This window comes from Microchirus variegatus (genome assembly GCF_963457635.1).
Source record: "Microchirus variegatus genome assembly, chromosome: 18".
In the NCBI taxonomy this organism is placed as follows: Eukaryota; Metazoa; Chordata; class Actinopteri; order Pleuronectiformes; family Soleidae; genus Microchirus; species Microchirus variegatus.
In genome coordinates this window covers 23,307,187-23,330,354 of record NC_139819.1, presented here as the reverse complement: position 1 = coordinate 23,330,354, position 23,168 = coordinate 23,307,187, and the positions used below count along the sequence as shown (strand labels likewise).

The following is a 23,168-nucleotide window of genomic DNA, read 5'->3' as shown; positions in this document are numbered from 1 at the left end:
TGAAATTAAACTACTCAGGTAAACTACTGAAGTTAAACTACACAGGTAAACTACGTAAGTTAAACTACACAGGTAAACTATGTAAGTTAAACTACACAGGTAAACTACGTAAGTTAAACTACACAGGTAAACTACTTAAGTTAAACTACATATGTAAGCTACTGAAGTTAAACTACGTAAGTTAAACGAGTGTTCAGTGGGGTTTCCTGATGGGAAAAGCAGGGACAGGAAGTGAACAGAAACACAGGTGAGTTATTAAGAAGTAGAAACAGATCATGTGACAGGAAGTGTGTGCAGTGATTTCAGAGTAAAACAGGAAGTTTTTTTAATGACGTCTTTGTTTTGTTATTGTTTCAATCTTTGTTTTTTCTTTTGTAACTCTTCTTTTGTCTCTGTCTGTCTCTGTCTGTCTGTCTGTCCCTCTGTCTCTGTCTGTCCTTCTGTCTCCGTCTGTCTGTCCCTTTGTCTCTGTCTGTCCCTCTGTCTCTGTCTGTCTGTCTCTGTCTCTGTCTGTCTATCTCTGTCTCTCTCAGACGGCTCAGGGTGGTGGTCATCGTACCTTGCTGTATGGACACGCTGTCCTGCTGCGACACTCGTACAGTGGAATGGTTCGTACACACACGCACGCACACACACACACAGACACACACACACACACACAGGTCTGATGATGGTTGTGTTTCTTTCTGTCTTCAGTATCTCTGCTGTCTGTCCACCTCACGCTCGTCCACAGACAAACTGGCTTTTGATGTTGGACTTCAGGAGGACACCACAGGTGTGTGTGCGTGCGTGCGTGCGTGCGTGCGTGCGTGCGTGCGTGCGTGCGTGCGTGCGTGCGTGCGTGCGTGCGTGCGTGCGTGCGTGCGTGCGTGCTTGCATGTTCACAAACGTCAGTTTCCTGTTGTTTAACGTTCATAAATGGACGTGATGATCTTTTTACTAAATGACTCAGTTATTAGTTACTAATCTTAACCTGGTTACTGAAGCTCCACTGTGTCAGACTCTGTGACTCATAGTGTGTGTGTGTGTGCGCGTGTGTGTGTGCGTGTGTGTGTGTGTAGGCGAGGCGTGCTGGTGGACCATCCATCCAGCATCAAAGCAGCGTTCAGAGGGAGAGAAGGTCAGAGTGGGAGATGATCTCATCCTGGTCAGCGTCTCCTCTGAGAGATACCTGGTGAGTGTGTGTGTGTGTGTGTGTGTGTGTGTGTGTGTGTGTGTGTGTGTGTGTGTGTGTGTGTGTGTGTGTGTGTGTGTGTGTGTGTGTGTGTGTGTGTGTGTGTGTGTGTGTGCATGTGTGTGCGTGTGTGCGTGTGTGTGCATGTGTGTGTGTGCGTGCGTGCGTGTGAGTGTGTGTGTGTGTGGCTCAATATATTTTTTTCATGTGTCAAGTACAGATACGTATTATTATTGCAGCCTTTATTTTTATTATTGTTTTTATTATTATATGAATGTTTTATCATTATTATTATTATATAAATTTTTATAATTGTTATATTAATTATTATCATAATTATTATTATTATATTAATTATTATCATTATTATCATTATTATTAATATATTCATTATTATCATTGTACTTATTATTATATATTTTTTTCATTATGTGTTGTTATTATTATTATTATTATTATTATTATTATTAATAATAATAAAATATTAATTATTATCATTATTAGTTTTGTTATTATAGTTGTAGGCTAATATGCGTCTTTATTTGCATTAACTATAGTTTTTCCAACATAAAAACGTGTGTTTTATAATGTTTTAATGGTGTTTATGGTGTAAATCATGTCCCTGCAGCATCTCTCCTACGGTAACTGCAGCCTCCACGTGGACGCAGCGTTCCAGCAGACGCTGTGGAGCGTCGCCCCCATCTGTTCTGGAAGTGAAGTTGCACAAGGTAACGACACAGTTCATCATCCTGAAACCTGGACATCAAAGGTGTTAAAATGTCTATTTTAGCTATAGTCTATTTTCTTTAAAAACAACAAACAAACAAAAATATTTGTCACATTTTGTCCCAAACTAGATTTTACTTCACAGTTTGTTCCACATTATAATGAATTATTGTGTAAAATTATTGTTTTAGTGACACAAAAACACAGGATAAAGATCATGTGTCCACACCTCATCCCTCCATCTGTCTCTGACCTCCCTCCTCCTCCTCCTCCTCCTCCTCCTCCTCCGCAGGTTTCCTCATAGGTGGCGACGTCCTGCGCCTCCTTCACGGCCACATGGACGAGTGTTTGACCGTTCCATCTGGAGAACATGGAGACGAGCAGAGGAGGTGATCATTATTATCATTAACCGCTGTCATAGAAACCTGAAAATAAATATGATGTAAACCCACTCACTCTCCTACACCAAAGCCCATAGAGAAAACCAGGAGCTGCTGGTCCTCTGCTGCCTTGTGTGGTCACTTTGTGTCACTGAGTTAAGTCTAATTTAAATATTTTAAAAGCCGAATTCACTAAAATCAGTCATTGTAAGTTAGTGATGGAGGCAGCAGTGGATCAACAACTCCTGTGAACTCCTGTGTGCTGTGATGTTAAAATCACTGGTTTACTCTATGGACTTTGGTGTGGGAGAGTGAGTGACTTTGGTGTGGGAGAGTGAGTGACTTTGGTGTGGGAGAGTGAGTGACTTTGGTGTGGGAGAGTGAGTGACTTTGGTGTGGGAGAGTGAGTGACTTTGGTGTGGGAGAGTGAGTGACTTTGGTGTGTGAGAGTGAGTGACTTTGGTGTGGGAGAGTGAGTGACTTTGGTGTGGGAGAGTGAGTGACTGCTGTGGGAGAGTGAGTGACTTTGGTGTGGGAGAGTGAGTGACTTTGGGGTGTGAGAGTGAGTGACTTTGGTGTGGGAGAGTGACTTTGGTGCATGAGAGTGAGTGGACTTTGGTGCGTGAGAGTGAGTGGACTTTGGTGTGGGAGAGTGAGTGACTATGGTGTGGGAGAGTGAGTGACTTTGGTGTGGGAGAGTGAGTGGGAGAGTGAGTGACTTTGGTGTGTGAGAGTGAGTGACTTTGGTGCGGGTGAGTGACTGGTGTGGGAGAGTTAGTGATTTTGGTGTGGGAGAGTGAGTGACTTTGGTGTGAGAGAGTGAGTGACTTTGGTGTGGGAGATTAAGTGACTTTGGTGTGGGAGAGTGAGTGACTTTGGTGTGGGAGAGTGAACGATTTTTAAAAATTGTCCCAAATAACTTAATGATTTTTTTCCCCCTCAGGACGGTTCACTATGAGGGTGGAGCCGTGTCCAGCCACGCACGCTCCCTGTGGCGGCTGGAGACGCTGCGGGTCGTGTAAGTGCAGCATCAAACATGAACGACGACGATTAACGGCGACACGCGCCGTGCTGTTGTAAGGTTTAACCTGAAGGGGGCGCCTGTCTCATAACAAACCTCCAGGTGGAGCGGCAGCCACATCCGCTGGGGTCAGCCGTTCAGACTGAGACACGTGACCACGGGCAAATACCTGAGTCTCATCGAGGACAAGACTCTGCTGCTGATGGACAAGGAGAAGGCCGACGTCAAGTCCACCGCCTTCTGCTTCAGGTCGTCCAAGGTACCACGGCAACGCCGTCGCTTAGCGCAAAAACGCAACGTCAACACAGAGACACCAAAATATGCTAATTTCTACCAATTATCTGCGTCAATATTACATGTTTTGGTTTGATAATAAAAACTCAGTCAGTTAACGTAACTTTTTGCAAACAACATTTAAAAGAAACAATAAAAAAACATTTTAAAATGAGAAAACCATTATTCAATTTACCAGTGTCCTTGAACGCATCTTGTAGCTGCTCCTCGCGTTCTGCTTCAGGTCGTCCAAAGTATGACGTAAAAGCTGTCATAGAGACACGGAAATATGCTAATTGCTAACAATTATGTGCGTGAATATTAGATTTTTTGTTAAGTCAGTTGAGGGAACTTTTCGCCAAAAAATATGAGAAAGAATCAATTAAAAAAAAAATTCAAACGATAAAACGTGATTGTGTTTACGAGTGTCCTTGAACGCATCTTGTAGCTGCTCCTGGCGTCCTGCTTCAGGTCGTCCTATGTGCAACATAAACAGCATCACGAGATGCGAAAATATGCTAATTGCTAAAAATTATGTGCGTAAATATTAGATTTTTTAGTTTTTAATAAAAACTCAGTGTCGGTGTCCTTGAACGCATCGTAGCTGCTCCACGGTATGACGTAAACGCCATCAGAGATGCGAAAATATGCTAATTGCTAAAAATTATGTGCATGAATATTATATTTTTTTTGTTTGATTATAAAAATTCAGTCAGTTAAAGCAACTTTTCGCCAAAAAATATTGAAAAAGAATCAATAAAAAACATTTTAAAATGAGAAAACGTGATTACATTTACCAGTGTCCTTGAACGCATCTTGTAGCTGCTCCTGGCGTTCTGCTTCAGGTCGTCCAAGGTACGATATAAACGCTGTCATAGCGACACAAAAATATGCTAATTGCTAACAATTATGTGCGTGAATATTAGATTTTTTTTCGTTAAGTGAGTTAAGGGAACTCTTCGCCAAAGAATATTAAAAAGAAACAATAAAAAATCCTTTTAAAATGAGGAAAAAGTGATTAAATTTACCAGTGTCCTTGAATGCATCTTGTAGCTGCTCCTGTTAAAACACTGGAGTTTGTTTTTTTTCTCGTTGACTTTCACATTGATATTCACATTTTGTCTCAAATTAGATTTTACGTCATATTTTGTTCCACACTATGATAAATTATATTAATTAAATGCGCGAAAACATGCTAATTCATAACAATTATATGCGTGAATATTCTATTTTTTTCGTTAAGTCAGTTAAAAATGTTCAAAAGAAACAATAAAAAAACCTTTTAAAATTAAATTTACGAGTGTCCTTGAATGCGTCTTGTAGCTGCTCCTGTTAAAACGCTGGAATTTCTTTTCTTTTTCGTTGACTTTCCGTCCGTCCCGTTACGTAAAAATTCCACGTGACGTCATTTCCACAAACGACCACCAGGTGGAGACAAACTCACGTCTCCGAGTCTCTGTTTTGAATCCAGGAAAAGCTGGACCCCGGCGTGAAGAAGGAGGTGGACGGCATGGGCGTCCCCGACATCAAGTACGGCGACTCGGTGTGTTACGTCCAGCACGTGGACACCAGCCTGTGGCTGACGTACCAGACGGTCGACGCCAAGTGCGCTCGCATGGGCGGAGTCCAGAGGAAGGTGAGAGCGTCGGGCGAGGCGTCGCCGTCTTTGATGTTCTGATGTTTTGACGACGTTTGGGAAAAACACGACGAATGCTGGTCATTTTTCAGGCGATCATGCATCACGAGGGTCACATGGACGACGGGCTGACGCTGTCGCGCTCGCAGCACGAGGAGAGTCGCACGGCCAGAGTCATCCGCAGCACGGTGTTTCTGTTCAACCTCTTCATCAGGTGACTTTAGAGTTTAGATGGAGGAGCGTCCAAAGGTCAAGGGTCAAAGGTTACTGTCTACGTGATGAGTTTAAGGGGGAGAAGAAAACTCTCCACTATGTCGTGTTTTACGTCGTAGTTTTCTTTCCAAACCGTTAATTAACGGAGCCGAGCTCATGTTTCTGTGCGGTGAGAGGACGACGTCTCTGAGGACGCATTAGAACAAACATCAGAGGCTGCAGCGGCAAATATGACTCACACTGTGAAACACACTGTAGACCAGTGTGTTTACAGACCAGACGCTTCAAAACCTCAAAGACTAACCTCAGTTTAAGTCTACGTCGTCTTTAAGAACACGTTCACGTCTTTATCTTCACTGTTTGACAGAATTTAACAACAGGAAACTGAAGTTTGTAAACCACTCACTCTCCCACACCAAAGCCCATAGAGAAAAACAGTGATTTTAGCTCACAGGGACACAGGAGCTGCTGGTCCTCTGCTGCCTCGTGTGGTCACTTTGTGTCACTGAGTTAAGTCTAAATGAAATATTTTCAAAGCTGAATTCACTAAAATCAGTCATTGTAAGTTAGTGATGGAGGCAGCAGTGGATCAACAACTCCTGTGAACTCCTGTGTGCTGTGATGTTAAAATCACTGGTTTACTCTATGGACTTTGGTGTGGGAGAGTAAGTGACTTTGGTGTGGGAGAGTGAGTGGTTTACAAACTTCATTTTTTTGTTCATTAAACCTTTTGTACCAATAAAATCTAGGTCAGTTTAAGTCTATTATGTCTTAAGAACACGTTCACGTCTTTATCTTCACTGTTAGACAGACTTTTCCTTGTGTAAACTGAGGTTTGTAAACCACTCACTCTGCCACACCAAAGTCACTCACTCTCCCACACCAAAGTCCATAGAGTAAACCAGTGATTTTAACATCACAGCACACAGGAGTTCACAGGAGTTGTTGATCCACTGCTGCCTCCATCACTAACTTACAATGACTGATTTTGTCACTTCGACATTTGAAAATCTTCATTTAGATTTATTTTAGTGACACAAAGTGACCACACGAGGCAGCAGAGGACCAGCAGCTCCTGTGTCCCTGTGATGCTAAAATCCCTGGTTTTCGCTATGGGCTTTGGTGTGGGAGAGTGAGTGGTTTACAAAGTCTATAATACCATGAGAACATGTTCACTTTAAGAACCTCTAAAAGTCTGATCTAAACTCTTCCTCTTCTCTTCACTCTGTTCAGGGGTCTGGACACGCTGAGGAAAAAGGGGCGGGGCTCCACCTTGGATCTGCCAATCGACTCCGTCAGCTTGAGTCTGCAGGACCTGATTGGCTACTTCCAACCGCCCGGAGATCACCTGGAACACGAGGACAAGCAGAACCGACTGAGAGCGCTGAAGAACCGACAGAACCTGTTTCAGGAGGAGGTGTGCGTGTGTGTGTGTGTGTGTGTGTGTGTGTTTGTGTGTGTGTGTGTACGTGTGTGTGCGCGTGCTCCGCCCATTTTTGTTAGTGAATTAAAAAAAAGGATTTGTGTCAGTCTTAGTTGAAGCTCCGCCCCTTAAGACACTGCAGGTCGCGTTTTATCGCAATAAATAATTACGAAAAAAAAAATTATTCTGATCATTACGAGGAATTTTGTAACATTTATGTTAACGTCAATAAGACGTAATATGAGTAACGTTTTTTTTTTTTTTATCAGTACGACATTTTGTAACATCTTCTATTCACGTAAATAACTTTTTATTTACGTGAATAACTAATTAAACTTAAGCTTCAGAGGCTCCGCCTTTTTTGTTTACGTATTTAGGAAGAATAAAATTGTTTCCTCATCTAAATGTACGATAATGTGATTTCGCCGAGATTTAAAGTGGATTTTTTTTCCAATTACCGACATCGGCTACGAAATTAAAAATTGGGACCGATATGTCCCGCCCCTCTGGTCATAGCTCCGCCCCCAAGACTTTAGAAGTTGTGTTTTTTTGTCGTAATGTGAGTAAAATTTTGTTTTTTAGAATCAGAATCAAAAGTTAAACTTTCAGATACGGACAAAATTAAGGTAGAGTACGGACAGTAGGCTCCGCCCCCTTTTTATTTTTACGAATCTTTAAAGATTAATATAATAAAAATAATAATTTGCGATAAATAAATTTAAATTTTTAAGAGTTTTAAAGAGTTTTAAAATGGATATTTTTTTTACGATTATCGCAATGTTGTGGTGGATATAACAGTTGTGGGCAGGGTCATGGTGACAGTGCTGCCCCCCTGTGTCCGGTGTCTGTACGTGCAGGGCATGATCAGTCTGGTGCTGGAGTGCATCGACCGCCTCCACGTCTACAGCAGCGCCGCTCACTTCGCCGAGGTGGTCGGACCAGAGGCAGGAGAATCCTGGAGCTCCATCCTCAACTCCCTCTACCAGCTGCTGGGTGCGTTTGATTTCTCCTCCCGCCCGAGGTGGACACGGGTGGACGCTCATGTCTCTTCTCTGTCTTCTGTCCCTCAGCTGCACTGATCAGAGGAAACAGGAAGAACTGTGCTCAGTTCTCAGGGTCTCTGGACTGGCTCATCAGCAGACTGGAGAGGCTGGAGGCTTCTTCTGGTAGGTTCTTCTGACTGTGGTAGGTTCTTCTGACTGTGGTAGGTTCTTCTGACCCTGGTCGGTTCTTCTGACTCTGGTCGGTTCTTCTTACTATGGTTGATTCTTCTGACTGTGGTAAATTCTTCTAACTCTGGTTGGTTTTTCTGACCTTGGTCGGTTCTTCTGACTCTGGTAGATTCTTCTGACTCTGGTAGGTTTGTCTAACTCTGGTAGGTTCTTCTGAACGTGGTAGATTCTTCTGACTGTGGTAGGTTCTTCTGACCCTGGTAGGTTCTTCTAACTCTGGTAGATTCTTCTAACTCTGGTAGGTTCTTCTGACTCTGGTAGATTCTTCTGACCCTGGTAGATTCTTCTGACCCTGGTAGATTCTTCTGAACGTGGTAGGTTCTTCTGACTGTGGTTGGTTCTTCTGACTCTGGTAGATTCTTCTGACCCTGGTAGATTCTTCTGACTCTGGTAGATTCTTCTGAACGTGGTAGGTTCTTCTGACTGTGGTCGGTTCTTCTGACTCTGGTTGGTTCTTCTAACTGTGGTAGATTCTTCTAACTATGGTAGATTCTTCTGACTCTAGTTGGTTCTTCTGACTGCGGTATGTTATTCTTACTGTGGTAGATTCTTCTGACTCTGATGGACGATCACGCTCGTCTGGAGACTCTTCAGGACAAAAATGATGATGATGGTTTGAAATGAAACATCTCCTCAGTTTTGTGTATTTGTTGTTCTATCCAGGGATTCTGGAGGTTCTTCACTGTGTGCTGGTGGAAAGTCCTGAAGCTCTGAACATCATCAAAGAAGGACACATCAAGTCCATCATCTCTCTGCTGGACAAACATGGACGCAACCACAAGGTTCTCACTCACTTAGACCTTCTCCAGTTCCTGTGTTCCAATTACGTCAGAAGTCTTTTATATCATATATTATATTTATATTATTCTGTGTTTGTGTGTGTGTGTGTGTGTGTGTGTGTGTGTGTGTGTGTGTGTGTGTGTGTGTGTGTGTGTGTTCAGGTCCTGGACGTGTTGTGTTCTCTGTGTGTGTGTCACGGCGTCGCCGTTCGCTCCAATCAGAACCTGATCTGTGACAATCTGCTGCCAGGACGAGATCTGCTGCTGCAGACACGGCTGGTCAGCCACGTCAGCAGGTACACACACGCTAACACACACGCTAACACACACGCTAACACACACGCTAACACACACACATGCTAACACACACACTAACACACACACACACGCTAACACACACACGCTAACACACACACACGCTAACACACACACACATACTAACACACACACGCTAACACACACAAGTTAACACACACACGCTAACACACACACACACTAACACACACAAGCTAACACACACGCTAACACACACGCTAACACAGACACGCTAACACACACACATGCTAACACACACACGCTAACACACACTAACACACACAAGCTAACACACACGCTAACACAGACACGCTAACACACACGCTAACACACACACATGCTAACACACACACGCTAACACACACAAGTTAACACACACACGCTAACACACACATACACTAACACACACAAGTTAACACAGTAAAACACACCAATAAAACACACACACACACACACAAGCTAACACACACATGCTAACACACACACGCTAACACAGACACGCTAACACACACGCTAACACACACACACGCTAACACACACACTAACACACGCACCCTAACACACACACGCTAACACACACGCTAACACACACACACATATTTAAATCAAACTCCTCCCACAGCATGCGTCCAAACATCTTCCTGGGCGTCAGCGAAGGCTCCGCCCAGTACAGGAAGTGGTATTACGAGATGATCGTGGACCAGGCGCTGCCCTTTGTCACCGCCGCGTCCACTCACCTGAGAGTGGGCTGGGCCAACACCAGCGGCTACGCCCCCTACCCCAGCGGCGGGGAGGGGTGGGGCGGCAACGGCGTGGGCGACGACCTTTACTCCTACGGCTTTGACGGACTTCACTTGTGGTCAGGTGAGCTAAGGCTATAATTCAGCATTATTTTTAATGCTATATTAGCATGTTAGCACATACTTGGCAGCCTGAGAAACGTAAACTCACGCTCAGTGAAAACAAAATGGCTGCCGGGAAAGAGACACAAGAAAAAAAAAGATTTTTAGCCACTTCACTAAACACTTAGCTCATAAAATCTACGTCAGTTTAAGTCTACGACGTCTTTAAGAACACGTTCACGTCTTTATCTTCACTGTTAGACAGACTTTAACGACAGGAAACTGAAGTTTGTAAACCACTCACTCTCCCACACCAAAGTCCATAGAGAAAATCAGTGATTTTAGCTCACAGGGACACAGGAGCTGTTGTATCATATCAGGTGCTAGCGGCTAACATTAGCATGCATTGGTAATAACTAATACTATAATTCAGCATTATTTTTAATGCTATATTAGCATGTTAGCAAATAAATCACCTAGGAAAATGAAGTGTGTAAACCACTCACTCTCCCTCACCAAACCCCATAGAAAAAATCAGTGATTTTAGCTTGCATGGACACAAGAGTTATTCTGTCACATCTGGTGCTAGCTGCTAATGTTAGCATGCATCCATAATAACTAGTACTATAATTCAGCATTATTTTTAATCTTATATTAGCATGTTAGCACCTAAATCACCTACTTTGCAGCCTGTTTGTAAACCACTCACTCTCCCACACCAAAGTCACTCACTCTCCCACACCAAAGTCCATAGAGGAAACCCGTGATCACAGCACACAGGAGTTGTTGATCCACAAGTTACAATGTCTTATTTTGTTAATTCGGCTTTTGAAAATCTTGATTTAGATTTATTTAAGTGACACAAAGTGACCACACGAGGCAGCAGAGGACCAGCAGCTCCTGTGTCCCTGTGAGCTAAAATCACTGGTTTTCTCTATGGGCTTTGGTGTGGGAGAGTGAGTGGTTTACAGACGTCAGTCCTCATTGTCCCTGTCCAGGCTGCATCGCTCGGACCGTCAGCTCTCCGAATCACCACGTGTTGCGGTGCGAGGACGTGGTGAGCTGCTGCCTGGACCTCAGCGTGCCCAGCATCTCCTTCAGGATCAACGGTCAGCCGGTTCAGGGCATGTTTGAGAACTTCAACTCCGACGGCCTCTTCTTCCCCGTGGTCAGCTTCTCCGCCGGAGTCAAGTAAGTCAGTCAGTGGTTTGATGTGAAAACGCTCAAACACACAAAAACGTAAACATGACCGCGTTTGAACGCGTGTCCAGGGTTCGCTTCCTGCTCGGCGGTCGCCACGGCGAGTTCAAGTTCCTGCCTCCGCCGGGTTACGCCCCCTGCTACGAGGCGGTGCTGCCCAGGGAGAAGCTGAAGCTGGAGGCCAGTCAGGACCAGACGGCAGCCAGGGAGCTGCTGGGACCCACGGTCACCTTGAGCCAGGCAGCGTTCACACCCACGCCTGTGGACACCAGCCAGGTCACACTGAGACACTGAGACACTGAGACTGAATGCATTAATAAATAAAGTAGATAAAAATCTATTGAAGGTGTTTTCTTGTGTGTCTGTAGATCGTGTTGCCTCCTCACCTGGAGAGGATCAGGGAGAAACTGGCAGAAAACATCCACGAACTGTGGGTGATGAACAAGATAGAACTGGGCTGGACTTATGGTGCCGTGAGTATCAGGTCAAAGGTCACTGGGACCTCAGTGCGTCTCTTAGTCTTCAGAACTCCTAAAGAGAATGTCTGTGAAGGTCATCGTCATCTTCAGTAGAAAGATGGAGGCAACTGGACTTGTTGATGTTTGAAGACGTTTCATCCAGAAGCGAGAAGAAGCCTTCTTTAAAAAGTCTCCAGAACGTAAGAAGCCTTTTTCAGAAGGTCTTCAGAACCAAAGAAGCCTCTGGGTCTTGTTCTATAGAACTAAACAACTGACAGAGCCTTCTTCAGAAGGTCTTCAAAACTAAAGGATTCCTCTTGGTTCCGTTCTTCTGAAGTTCTTCAAAACTAAAGAACGATGTTGATGTTTGAAGACGTTTCTTCAGAACCAAGAAGAAGCCTTCTTTAAAAGGACTTCAGAACTGAAGAAGCCATTTTCAGAAGGTCTTCAAAACCAATGAAGCCTCTGGGTTCTTTTCCTCTGAACTAAATAATCCTTCTTTTCTTCTTTAATGTCTTCAGAACTGAAGGAACCCTCTCGGTTCCGTTCTTCTGAAGTAAAGAATCTTTCTTCAGAAGTTGTTCAAAACGAAAGAACCGTCAACTGGACTAGGTTGAGTTGATGTTTGAAGACGTTTCTTCAGAACCAAGAAGAAGCCTTCTTTAAAAGGACTTCAGAACTGAAGAAGCCATTTTCAGAAGGTCTTCAAAACCAAAGAAGCCTCTTGGTTCTTTTCCTCTGAATTAAATAATTCTTCTTCTAGAAGGTCTTCAGAACCAAAGAGGCACCTGGGTCTTGTTCTTCATAACTAAACAACTGACAAAGCCTTCTTCAGAAGGTCTTCAGAACCTAAGGAAGCGTCTAGGTTCTGCTCCTCTGAACTAAAGAATCTTTCTTAAGAAGTTCTTTAAAAATAAAGAACTGACAAAGCCTTCTTCTAGAAGGTCTTCAGAACCAATGAAGCCTTGGGTTCTTTTCCTCTGAACTAAATAATTCTTCTTCTAGAAGGTCTTCAGAACCAAAGAAGCACCTGGGTCTTGTTCTTCAGAACTAAACAACTGACAAAGCCTTCTTCAGAAGGTCTTCAGAACCTAAGGAAGCCTCTAGGTTCTGTTCTTCTAAACTAAAGAATCCTTCTTCTTCTTCAATGTCTTCAGAACTGGTGAAGCCTTTTTCAGAAGGTCTTCAGAACTGAAGGAAGCGTCTAGGTTCTGCTCTTCTGAAGTAAAGAATCTTTCTTCAGAAGTTCTTCAAAACTAAAGAACCGACAAAGCCTTCTTCTAGAAGGTCTTCGGAACGAAAGAGGCACCTAGGTCTTGTTCTTTAGAACTAAACAACTGACAAAGCCTTCTTCAGAAGGTCTTCGGAACTGAAGAAATTGTCTAGGTTCTGCTCTTCTGAAGTAAAGAATCTTTCTTCAGAAGTTCTTCAAAACTAAAGAACCAGCAAAGCCTTCTTCCAGGAGGTCTTCAGAACTGAAGAAGCCTATTGGATGAGCGGTGAAATGTCTTCAAACTTAACCCAAGCATGTCCAGATGCCTCCAGCTGCTAAAGATGACCCACTCTGGAGAAAAGACTGTGATTGTTTGTGTTTGTGTCTCAGGTTCGAGACGATAACAAGCGGCAGCATCCATGTCTGGTGGAGTTCTCCAAGCTTCCCGAGCAGGAACGGAGCTACAACCTGCAGATGTCGCTGGAGACGCTCAAGTGAGTGTTTGTCAAGTTTCATTATCAAAGGGATTCATGTCAGTGAAGGTTGGTGGTTTATGAGCTGAGAACCTCTCTGTGTCAGGACTCTCCTGGCTCTGGGTTGCCACGTCGGCCTCGCAGACGAACACGCGGTCGAGAAAGTCAGGAGGATGAAACTGTCGCTAACGTAAGTCGCAGATTATTATTATTATTATTATTACAGATTATTGACGACATCAGCAGTCGCGTGGTTCTCTAACGACTCTCGTCTGTGCAGCTACGAGTTGTCCAGCGGCTACAAACCTGCTCCTCTGGACCTGGGTCACATCAAACTGACCTCCACCCAGGACGCCATGGTGGACAAACTGGCTGAGAACGCACACAACGTGTGGGCCAGAGACCGCATCCACCAGGGCTGGACCTACGGCATCCAGCAGGTGACAAAAATGAGGTTTTTATACGTGTGGACACACAGTGGTGGACAGGCTAGCTAGCTATCAGGTCTGACCCAGCCACAGAGACGAGTAGCATAGCTCGTAAGTTTGATAACCACCATGTAAACACAGTAGATGTCAACAGGGTGGAAAAGATAATTTCAGGGGACAGTAGCGGCTAACTGACTCAGAAGTCCTCAGAATTAAGAGCTAGGTAGCTAAAAACATAAAAGCCCTACTCTGAACCTAGTTTATCTATCTTATCTACCTATCTTGCCCCTAACTAATCCTGTGACAGTTGTAGGATTTGTAAACATGGTGAAAAAGCACACTAGCTAGCTAGCTATCTGATCTGACCCAGCCACAGAGATAAAAATGCCTTCAAACAACTAGCTAGCTCATTAGTGGATTCCTATTTAAATCAAATGGGAAAATAATTAGCGAGCTCGTCTGACCTAGCCACAAAGACAAGGTGGTCTCCAATTAGAGTGAGGTAGCTAATCACAGATGTGTAAACGGAGGGGAAAGTTTAGCTAGCTAGCTTTCAGGATTTGTGAACATGGTAGAAATGGTTAGCTTGCTAGTTTGCACGTGGGGTACTAAAGTTGGTGGTGTTTTCTGTCTTCTGCCACATGTCAGGACGTAAAGAATCGTAGGAACCCTCGTCTGGTTCCGTATGTTCTTCTGGACGAGAGAACCAAGAAGTCCAACAAAGACAGTCTCCGAGAGGCCGTCAGGACTCTGCTGGGCTACGGCTACAACCTGGAAGCTCCCGACCAGGACCATGGTACAGTGACTTGTCATTTGTAGGACTGTTTTTTTTAAATGAAATAATAATTTAAATGTTTTAAAATGACCTCCTTTCATGGATCCGTACTTGGTTTTAATCCAGCAGCTCAGGCTGACCTGAACAACGTCTCCGCCGAGAGGTTCCGCATCTTCAGAGCAGAGAAAACCTACTGCGTGAACGCTGGGAAGTGGTATTTTGAGCTGGAGGTGAGAGGATGTGATGTTAATGGACTGTAAACGGGTATTTTAATGACTTTTACTAGTGATTAAATAGATAACATCATGGCGTGTTGAAATCCAGACTTCATTTGCTCTAAACCTTCTCCAGGTCTTGACGGCGGGAGAGATGAGGGTGGGCTGGGCCAGTCCAGGCTGCCTCCCAGACCAGGATCTGGGGTCTGATGACCAGGCCTTCGTCTTTGACGGATTCAAGGTGACTCATGTTTATTGACATGACATATTGCTAGAAGAACCTACTCCAGAAGATCCGGGAGCTTCTGGAGTAGACTGTGGTGTTTGATGGTCGTTGTTCTTCAGGCCAAAATACACCCTGACTTCTAGCATTAGCATCATTTGTGACACTCGTGCGAGTTAAGTATATTCACGCTTCAGTTTCCCTTGGTCACGTCCAGGTCCAGCGATGGCACCAGGGTAACGAGCACTTTGGGCGGGCGTGGCAGACGGGCGACGTGGTCGGCTGCATGGTGGATCTGAACGAGCACACCATGATGTTCACGCTGAACGGAGAAGTTCTGCTGGACGACTCGGGCTCTGAGCTCGCCTTCAAGGACTTTGAAGCTGGTGAAGGTCAGGACTGTTTTCACGTCTGTATACCGAATAACAAGGACTTTTGTCCTTCCCGTGTTTGTAGTTTTTGACGGAGACGGCGATTAGCTATTAGCAGGCGAAGTTCTCTACAGGTGCAGAAAGTTCTTCTGGATCCCGTGGAGTGACCTTCCTTCCTTCCTTTCCGTCCGTGTCTCGCAGGCTTCATCCCGGTGTGCAGCCTGGGCGTGGGTCAGGTGGGCAGGATGAACTTCGGTAAAGACGTCAGCACGCTCAAGTACTTCACCATCTGCGGCCTACAGGAAGGCTACGAGCCGTTCGCCGTCAACATGAACCGCGACGTGACCATGTGGCTCAGCAAGAGGCTTCCTCAGTTTGTGCCGGTTCCTCCGAGTCACCAGCACATCGAGGTCAGGACGTTCAGCAACGGAGCGGAACGCTGTGAAGGAAACGGGAAAATGAACGTCTCTGTTTCGTCTTCGTCTTCTCGTCCTCAGGTGGTGAGGATCGACGGCACGGTGGAGCTGTGTCCGTGCCTAAAGGTCACGCAGAGGTCGTTCGGCTCTCAGAACAGTCACACCGACATCACCTTCTACAGACTGAGCATGCCCATCGAGTGCTCCGAGACCTTCTCCAGGTCCAGGCCGAACAGCGGCCTCTTCTCACCAAAGAGGGTAAAAACATTCTTGACGCGCAAATACCGTCTTTAAAGCTGCGGTAAGCGACGAATAGTTGTGGTTATCGATCAATAATCCCATAAGAAACTTTCAGTAAAATCTAAACGAAGACAGTTTTGTATGGAAGTAAATCTGTGTCGTCTGAGTTTGAATTTGAATTTCTAACACTAAATTTTTTTGCATCGAAATTAGACTTTGAATTTTAAAAACCATCAAATTTCAAGTACTGTTTTTTTTTTTTGCCATTGATTTTTTTCAACATTGGAAAAAATTTGATGTCTCAATAAAAATTCAGTTGCAAAAAAGTTGATGTTGCAAAAATCCGATATCTCAAAAAATTCAGTTGCAAGAAGTTTGAGACTGAATTTTTGCAAGTTAATTTTTTGAGACTGAATTTTTTGAGACATCAAATTTTTTGAGATGCTGAATTTTTTGAGACGCTGAATTTTTTTACACTGAATTTATTTCAACGTTGAAAAAAAATCAATGGCAAAAAAAAACTGTGGTTTAAATTTGATGGTTTTTTAAATTCAAAGTCTAATTTCGATGCAAAAAAATTAGTGTTAGTGTTAGAAATTCGAATTCAAACTCAGATGGCACAGATTTACTTCCAAAGTTTGGGATCAATTTGACCCAAAAAGTTAAAGGTGGGCCGACCTAATATTGAGCCTTGCAGAACTCCACAATTTATGATATTTTTAGATAAATATTGAGAGTTGCGTGATCAATATATGTCAATATGGGTCATCTGGTGGGCGGAGCCTAGGATGGAGAGACTCCGTCACCCAGATTGTTAGCGTTTTACCACCTAGCGTTTAGCTGTCTGTGCCGCAGGAGCTGGAGGACTTTGAGACCGTGTCGGACTTCGAGGTCCTGATGAAGTCGCCTCATGGTCCCAGTGGACCCAACGGAGCCGAGAGGGACGAGTTCAACAACCACAAGGATTACAACCAGGAGAAGCCGTCCAAACTGAAGCAACGGTGAGAACGTCGCGTTTGAAAGAACGTTTTTTTTTTTTGTCATTCTGCCGTTTGTTTGTTTGATGCTAAGTCGCCGACTCTGATCCGCCAGGTTCACGCTGAAGAGAAACAAACCGGACAACAGCTGCCCGACGTCCGCGCGGCTGTCGGAGGAAGTGATGGCCGACGACAGAGACGACTACGACTTCCTGTTTCAAGCCTCCACGGTGAAGTCTCGCGTGAACACGCGTTGTTATTGAAACATCGTCACATCTGTATGCTAGCTACGCACAGAAGCATACTTTTAACCTGATGTTACTGATAAATTATATCGGGTGGATTAGCATAAAAATAATCCAATGACATTTTCAGTCCACTAGATGGTGCCAAGAGCTCACTTTCACTCGAGCTGTTGTGAGTATATCGCAATATGTGATTTCGCAAAATACTCAATATCGTATTGTAATGGTGTCGTATTGCCACTTACATATCGTGATATTGATATTGGGACTTAAATATCGTGATAATATCATATCGTGATAATGCGTTGTGATAATATATCGTATACGGTATCGTATATCGTATTGGGACTTAAATATCCTAATATTGATATCGTGTCTTAAATATCGTGATAATATCGTATTGTGATAATATTGCATCGTTATGGTTTCACATTGGGACTTAAATATCGTAATATTGATATCGTGTCTTAATCACGTGATAATATCGTATTGTGATGGTGTCGTATTGGGACTTAAATATCGTGATAATATCGTATCGTGATAATATTGCATCGTTATGGTTTCACATTGGGACTTAAATATCGTAATATTGATATCGTGTCTTAAATATTGTGATAATATCATATTGTGATGGTGACGTATCATGACTTAAATATCGTGATAATATTGTGCTGTGGTAATATTGTGTCGTGATGGTGTCGTATTGGGACTTAAATATCGTAATATTGATATCGCGTCTTAAATATCGTGATAATATCGCATTGTGTTGGTGTTGTATTGGGTCTTAAATATCGTGATATTGATATCGTGTCTTAAATATCGTGATAATATCGTACTGTGATGGTGTCGTATTGGGACTTAAATATTGTGATATTGCATCATGACTTAATCGTCGTGACTTAAATATGGTAACTTAAATTTTGCTCCGCAAGAAGTTTGCATAAAAGCTAATTAGCTAACCTGGGATTTCCGTGTTCAAAAGATAAATCCTTCACGTCACAATTTACGATATCGTAAATGGAAAGTCCCGATAAGCCTTGAATTCGCAGGTTTTGCGATGTTCCTGCTGCCAAAATGGCCGACCTTTCATTGCTCAAAAGGATTGTTATTGTCGTCGTAAAGAGTTCGTAACTGTGAGTGATGCGAGTTAAATTAACGTCAGAAATATTATGTATACAGCTGTGCACGTAAAGCAGCTAAATTCTGACTGGCTCCGCCCCCTTTCCTGTGCGCAGTATTACTACTCGGTGCGGATCTTTCCGGGTCAGGAGCCGAGCAGCGTCTGGGTCGGCTGGGTCACCTCCGACTTCCATCAGTACGACACCGACTTCGAGCTTCACAAGGTTCGCACCGTCACCGTCACCCTGGGCGATGAGAAGGGCAAAGTTCACGAGAGGTGAGTCGGCGTTTCTGGATCTCCAGAGCGACGCGTGATGTCGTCATCTGTACGATTACTCAGCGTTTTTCCCCCCGGAGTCAAACTCATTGATTCTTAGCGTCGCAGCTTCCTGTCACTTTCAAATTAAAACAAATCAACAGTTTATATTTTCATTTTGTAACGTGGTGCGTTCGTGTGTCCTCAGTAACGTGGTGCGTTCGTGTGTCCTCAGTAACTGTTAGGTGGTGCCTTCAGGTGTCCTCAGTAACGTGGTGTGTTTGTGTGTCCTCAGTAACGTGGTGCGTTCGTGTGTCCTCAGTAACGTGGTGCGTTCATGTGTCCTCAGTAACTGTTAGGTGGTGCCTTCAGGTGTCCTCAGTAACGTGGTGCGTTCGTGTGTCCTCAGTAACGTGGTGCGTTCATGTGTCCTCAGTAACTATTAGGTGGTGCCTTCAGGTGTCCTCAGTAACGTGGTGCCTTCAGGTGTCCTCAGTAACTGTTATGTGGTGCGTTCGTGTGTCCTCAGTAACGTGGTGCGTTCGTGTGTCCTCAGTAACGTGGTGCGTTCATGTGTCCTCAGTAACTGTTAGGTGGTGCCTTCAGGTGTCCTCAGTAACGTGGTGCCTTCAGGTGTCCTCAGTAACTGTTACGTGGTGCGTTCGTGTGTCCTCAGTAACGTGGTGCGTTCGTGTGTCCTCAGTAACGTGGTGCGTTCATGTGTCCTCAGTAACTGTTAGGTGGTGCCTTCGGGTGTCCTCAGTAACGTGGTGTGTTCGTGTGTCCTCAGTAACGTGGTGCGTTCATGTGTCCTCAGTAACTGTTAGGTGGTGCCTTCAGGTGTCCTCAGTAACGTGGTGCCTTCAGGTGTCCTCAGTAACTGTTACGTGGTGCCTTCAGGTGTCCTCAGTAACTGTTACGTGGTGCGTTCAGGTGTCCTCAGTAACGTGGTGCGTTCGTGTGTCCTCAGTATAAAGCGCAGTAACTGTTACGTGGTGCGTTTGTGTGTCCTCAGTAACGTGGTGCGTTGGTGTGTCCTCAGTATAAAGAGCAGTAACTGTTACATGGTGCGTTCAGGTGTCCTCTGTAACGTGGTGCGTTGGTGTGTCCTCAGTGTAAAGCGCAGTAACTTTTACATGGTGCGTTCAGGTGTCCTCTATAACGTGGTGCGTTGGTGTGTCCTCAGTATAAAGAGCAGTAACTGTTACATGGTGCGTTCAGGTGTCCTCTGTAACGTGGTGCGTTGGTGTGTCCTCAGTATAAAGAGCAGTAACTGTTACATGGTGCGTTCAGGTGTCCTCTATAACATGGTGCGTTGGTGTGTCCTCAGTATAAAGCGCAGTAACTGTTACATGGTGCGTTCAGGTGTCCTCTATAACATGGTGCGTTGGTGTGTCCTCAGTATAAAGCGCAGTAACTGTTACATGGTGTGGGCTGGAGAGAGCAGCAGTCCTGGTCAGAGCAGGAACAACAACAACGGGTTAGAGATCGGATGTTTGGTCGACACCACAAACGGAATTCTGACGTTCACGGCCAACGGAAAAGAACTCAGCACATTCTATCAGGTAAACTCTTGTGTCCTCTGTCCTCTGTCCTCTGTCCTCTCTTGTGTCCTCTGTCCTCTCCTGTTTCATCCAATGTGTCCTGTGTCCTGTGTCCTCTCCTGTATCCTCTCCTGTGTCCTCTCCTCTGTCCTCTCCTGTGTCCTCTCCTGTGTCCTCTCCTCTGTCCTCTCCTGTGTCCTGTGTCCTCTCCTCTGTCCTCTCTTGTGTCCTGTGTCCTCTCCTCTGTCCTCTCTTGTGTCCTCTGTCCTCTCCTGTGTCCTGTGTCCTCTCCTCTGTCCTCTCTTGTGTCCTGTGTCCTCTCCTCTGTCCTCTCCTGTGTCCTGTGTCCTCTCCTCTGTCCTCTCTTGTGTCCTCTGTCCTCTCTTGTGTCCTCTGTCCTCTCCTGTGTCCTGTGTCCTGTGTCCTCTCCTGTGTCCTGTGTCCTCTCCTGTGTCCTCTCCTGTGTCCTCTCCTCTGTCCTCTCCTGTGTCCTTTGTCCTCTCCTCTGTCCTCTCTTATGTCCTCTGTCCTCTCTTGTGTCCTGTGTCCTCTCCTGTGTCCTCTCCTGTGTCCTCTGTCCTCTCCTGTGTCCTGTGTCCTCTCATGTGTCCTCTCCTCTGTCCTCTCCTCTGTCCTCTCCTGTGTCCTCTCCTCTGTCCTCTCCTGTGTCCTCTCCTGTGTCCTCTCCTCTGTCCTCTCCTGTGTCCTCTGTCCTCTCCTGTGTCCTGTGTCCTCTCCTCTGTCCTCTCCTGTGTCCTGTGTCCTCTCCTCTGTCCTCTCTTGTGTCCTCTGTCCTCTCTTGTGTCCTGTGTCCTCTCCTGTGTCCTCTCCTCTGTCCTCTCCTGTGTCCTCTGTCCTCTCCTGTGTCCTGTGTCCTCTCCTGTGTCCTCTCCTCTGTCCTGTGTCCTCTCCTGTGTCCTCTCCTGTGTCCTCTCCTGTGTCCTCTCCTCTGTCCTGTGTCCTCTCCTGTGTCCTCTCCTCTGTCCTCTCCTGTGTCCTCTCCTGTGTCCTCTATCCTCTCCTGTGTTCTCTGTCCTCTCCTCTGTCCTGTGTCCTCTCCTCTGTCCTCTCCTGTGTCCTCTGTCCTCTCCTGTGTTCTCTGTCCTCTCCTGTGTCCTCTCCTGTGTCCTCTGTCCTCTCCTCTGTCTTCTCCTCTGTCCTGTGTCCTCTCCTCTGTCTTCTCCTCTGTCTTCTCCTCTGTCCTCTCCTGTGTCCTCTCCTCTGTCCTGTGTCCTCTCCTCTGTCCTGTGTCCTCTCCTCTGTCTTCTCCTCTGTCCTCTCCTGTGTCCTCTCCTCTGTCCTGTGTCCTCTCCTCTGTCTTCTCCTCTGTCTTCTCCTCTGTCCTCTCCTGTGTCCTCTCCTCTGTCCTGTGTCCTCTCCTCTGTCCTGTGTCCTCTCCTCTGTCTTCTCCTCTGTCCTCTCCTCTGTCCTCTGTCCTGTGTCCTCTCCTCTGTCCTCTCCTGTGTCCTCTGTCCACTCACAGCACTCTCTCATGTCCACAGGTTGAACCCAGCACTAAACTGTTTCCCGCCGTCTTCGCTAAAGCCACGAGCCCCAATGTCTTCCAGTTTGAACTGGGACGAATGAAGGTGAGACAGACACTCTGTCCTCTCACTGTCCTCTCATTGTCCTCTCATTGTCCTCTCACTGTCCTCTCTCTGTCCTCTCTCTGTCCTCTCTCTGTCCTCTCTCTGTCCTCTCATGCTGGACTAATAATAATACTGGACTAGTAATAATAGTCTGAAATTCCTGCTGTCATGGCAGAGAGACGCCATTTTGTGCCTTTACCAGGGAAGTGTTTTTCTCAAACTCTGTGTGTCCTCTGTCTTGTGTCCTCTGTCTTGTGTCTTGTGTCCTCTGTCTTGTGTCCTCTGTCCTCCGTCCTCTGTCTTGTGTCCTCTGTCCTCTGTCTTCTGTCCTCTGTCCTCAGAACGTCATGCCTCTGTCAGCCGGTCTGTTCAAGAGCGAGAGGAAGAACTCCGTCCCTCAGTGTCCTCCACGTCTTCACGTCCAGTTCCTGACGCCGGTTTTATGGAGTCGAGTTCCCAACCACTTCCTCAAGGTATCGTAGCTGTAGCTTGCTAGCTGGGCTATTGATTAGCATAAATTAGCAACAGAATGCCTTGTTTTTTTCTGTTGTTTTTCATCATATTAAGCGTTTTAAATCGGTGACAAAGGGCGTCGGCTGTCAGTGATAGAGTAAACGCTCTTATTAGCTTTGTTAGCTGAGTGAATTTAAATGCTAAAAAACAAGCAACTGAGAACTGAGAATGACGTCACTCCCAGGTTAATTGGGAGTGACTCAGAACTTACATAGTTTGGCTAATGTTAGCATTAAAGCTGGGTTTTGCTAACTAGCGAGCTAGCATATTAATACGAAATACAGATACATGCTTGGAGCAGCCATCTTGAGTTGTTAGACCGAGTCTACGACTTTTTAGTTTCAAAAGGTATTATTATTTTCATAGCTAGGTTATTCTGTGGCAAATGTTAGCATTAAAATTAGGTTTGCTAAGTAGCACGCTAATCTAGTGCATTAGAATTAACACAATTTAAGTTGTGTTTTTCGCACACAGAAGCTAGCATGTTACGCTTATAGCAGCATTCTTGATTTGTGGACTTGGCATACATTGTTAATAAGTTAGCATCAAAGTTAGCTTCTCGAACTAGCAAGCTAATCTATTGCACATTTTTGAAGACAGTTTGGCCATAAAAATACTGTAATGACATTTAGCGTTTTAAATAAAAGTGACGAAGGTCGTCTGCTGTCAGTGACAGAGTAAACGCTCTTATTAGCTGTTAGGTTAATTTAGCATTAAAGTTAGCTTCTATAGCTAGCAAGACAAGACAATTTTGTCCAGAACTTGTTTTGACTAAAAACTACTTATATTTATCCAACAGTGTTAGCAAGTGGTTTAGCGACATTTTCTCAAAGGTTTTTCTGTTTTTACCTTCTGACCTGACAGCCACAGACTGCTGCCCCCTGCTGATCTGGAGAGTT

General features: G+C 44.9%; 1 protein-coding gene across 1 annotated transcript in view; it reads left to right on the top strand.

The window, feature by feature from the left end:
• The window catches only part of ryr2a (ryanodine receptor 2a (cardiac)), a gene marked incomplete at its 3' end in the record, with an annotated part of 80,749 nt that overhangs the window by 3,034 nt on the left and 54,547 nt on the right, over positions 1-23,168 (top strand). Inside the window, exons 2-34 of the mRNA XM_083904675.1 lie at positions 534-608; positions 697-775; positions 1,062-1,174; positions 1,803-1,902; positions 2,193-2,289; positions 3,224-3,298; positions 3,404-3,560; positions 5,046-5,210; positions 5,303-5,424; positions 6,657-6,840; positions 7,704-7,839; positions 7,917-8,012; positions 8,742-8,860; positions 9,020-9,153; positions 9,795-10,036; positions 11,013-11,205; positions 11,286-11,490; positions 11,583-11,687; positions 13,276-13,379; positions 13,465-13,548; positions 13,639-13,798; positions 14,435-14,582; positions 14,688-14,791; positions 14,913-15,017; positions 15,217-15,391; positions 15,572-15,780; positions 15,868-16,044; positions 16,882-17,027; positions 17,119-17,233; positions 18,484-18,644; positions 20,026-20,188; positions 21,670-21,756; positions 22,098-22,229. Of these exons, the coding sequence (XP_083760801.1) occupies positions 534-608; positions 697-775; positions 1,062-1,174; positions 1,803-1,902; positions 2,193-2,289; positions 3,224-3,298; positions 3,404-3,560; positions 5,046-5,210; positions 5,303-5,424; positions 6,657-6,840; positions 7,704-7,839; positions 7,917-8,012; positions 8,742-8,860; positions 9,020-9,153; positions 9,795-10,036; positions 11,013-11,205; positions 11,286-11,490; positions 11,583-11,687; positions 13,276-13,379; positions 13,465-13,548; positions 13,639-13,798; positions 14,435-14,582; positions 14,688-14,791; positions 14,913-15,017; positions 15,217-15,391; positions 15,572-15,780; positions 15,868-16,044; positions 16,882-17,027; positions 17,119-17,233; positions 18,484-18,644; positions 20,026-20,188; positions 21,670-21,756; positions 22,098-22,229 (4,467 nt within the window). The remainder of the gene's footprint in view (positions 1-533; positions 609-696; positions 776-1,061; positions 1,175-1,802; positions 1,903-2,192; positions 2,290-3,223; positions 3,299-3,403; positions 3,561-5,045; positions 5,211-5,302; positions 5,425-6,656; positions 6,841-7,703; positions 7,840-7,916; positions 8,013-8,741; positions 8,861-9,019; positions 9,154-9,794; positions 10,037-11,012; positions 11,206-11,285; positions 11,491-11,582; positions 11,688-13,275; positions 13,380-13,464; positions 13,549-13,638; positions 13,799-14,434; positions 14,583-14,687; positions 14,792-14,912; positions 15,018-15,216; positions 15,392-15,571; positions 15,781-15,867; positions 16,045-16,881; positions 17,028-17,118; positions 17,234-18,483; positions 18,645-20,025; positions 20,189-21,669; positions 21,757-22,097; positions 22,230-23,168) is intronic.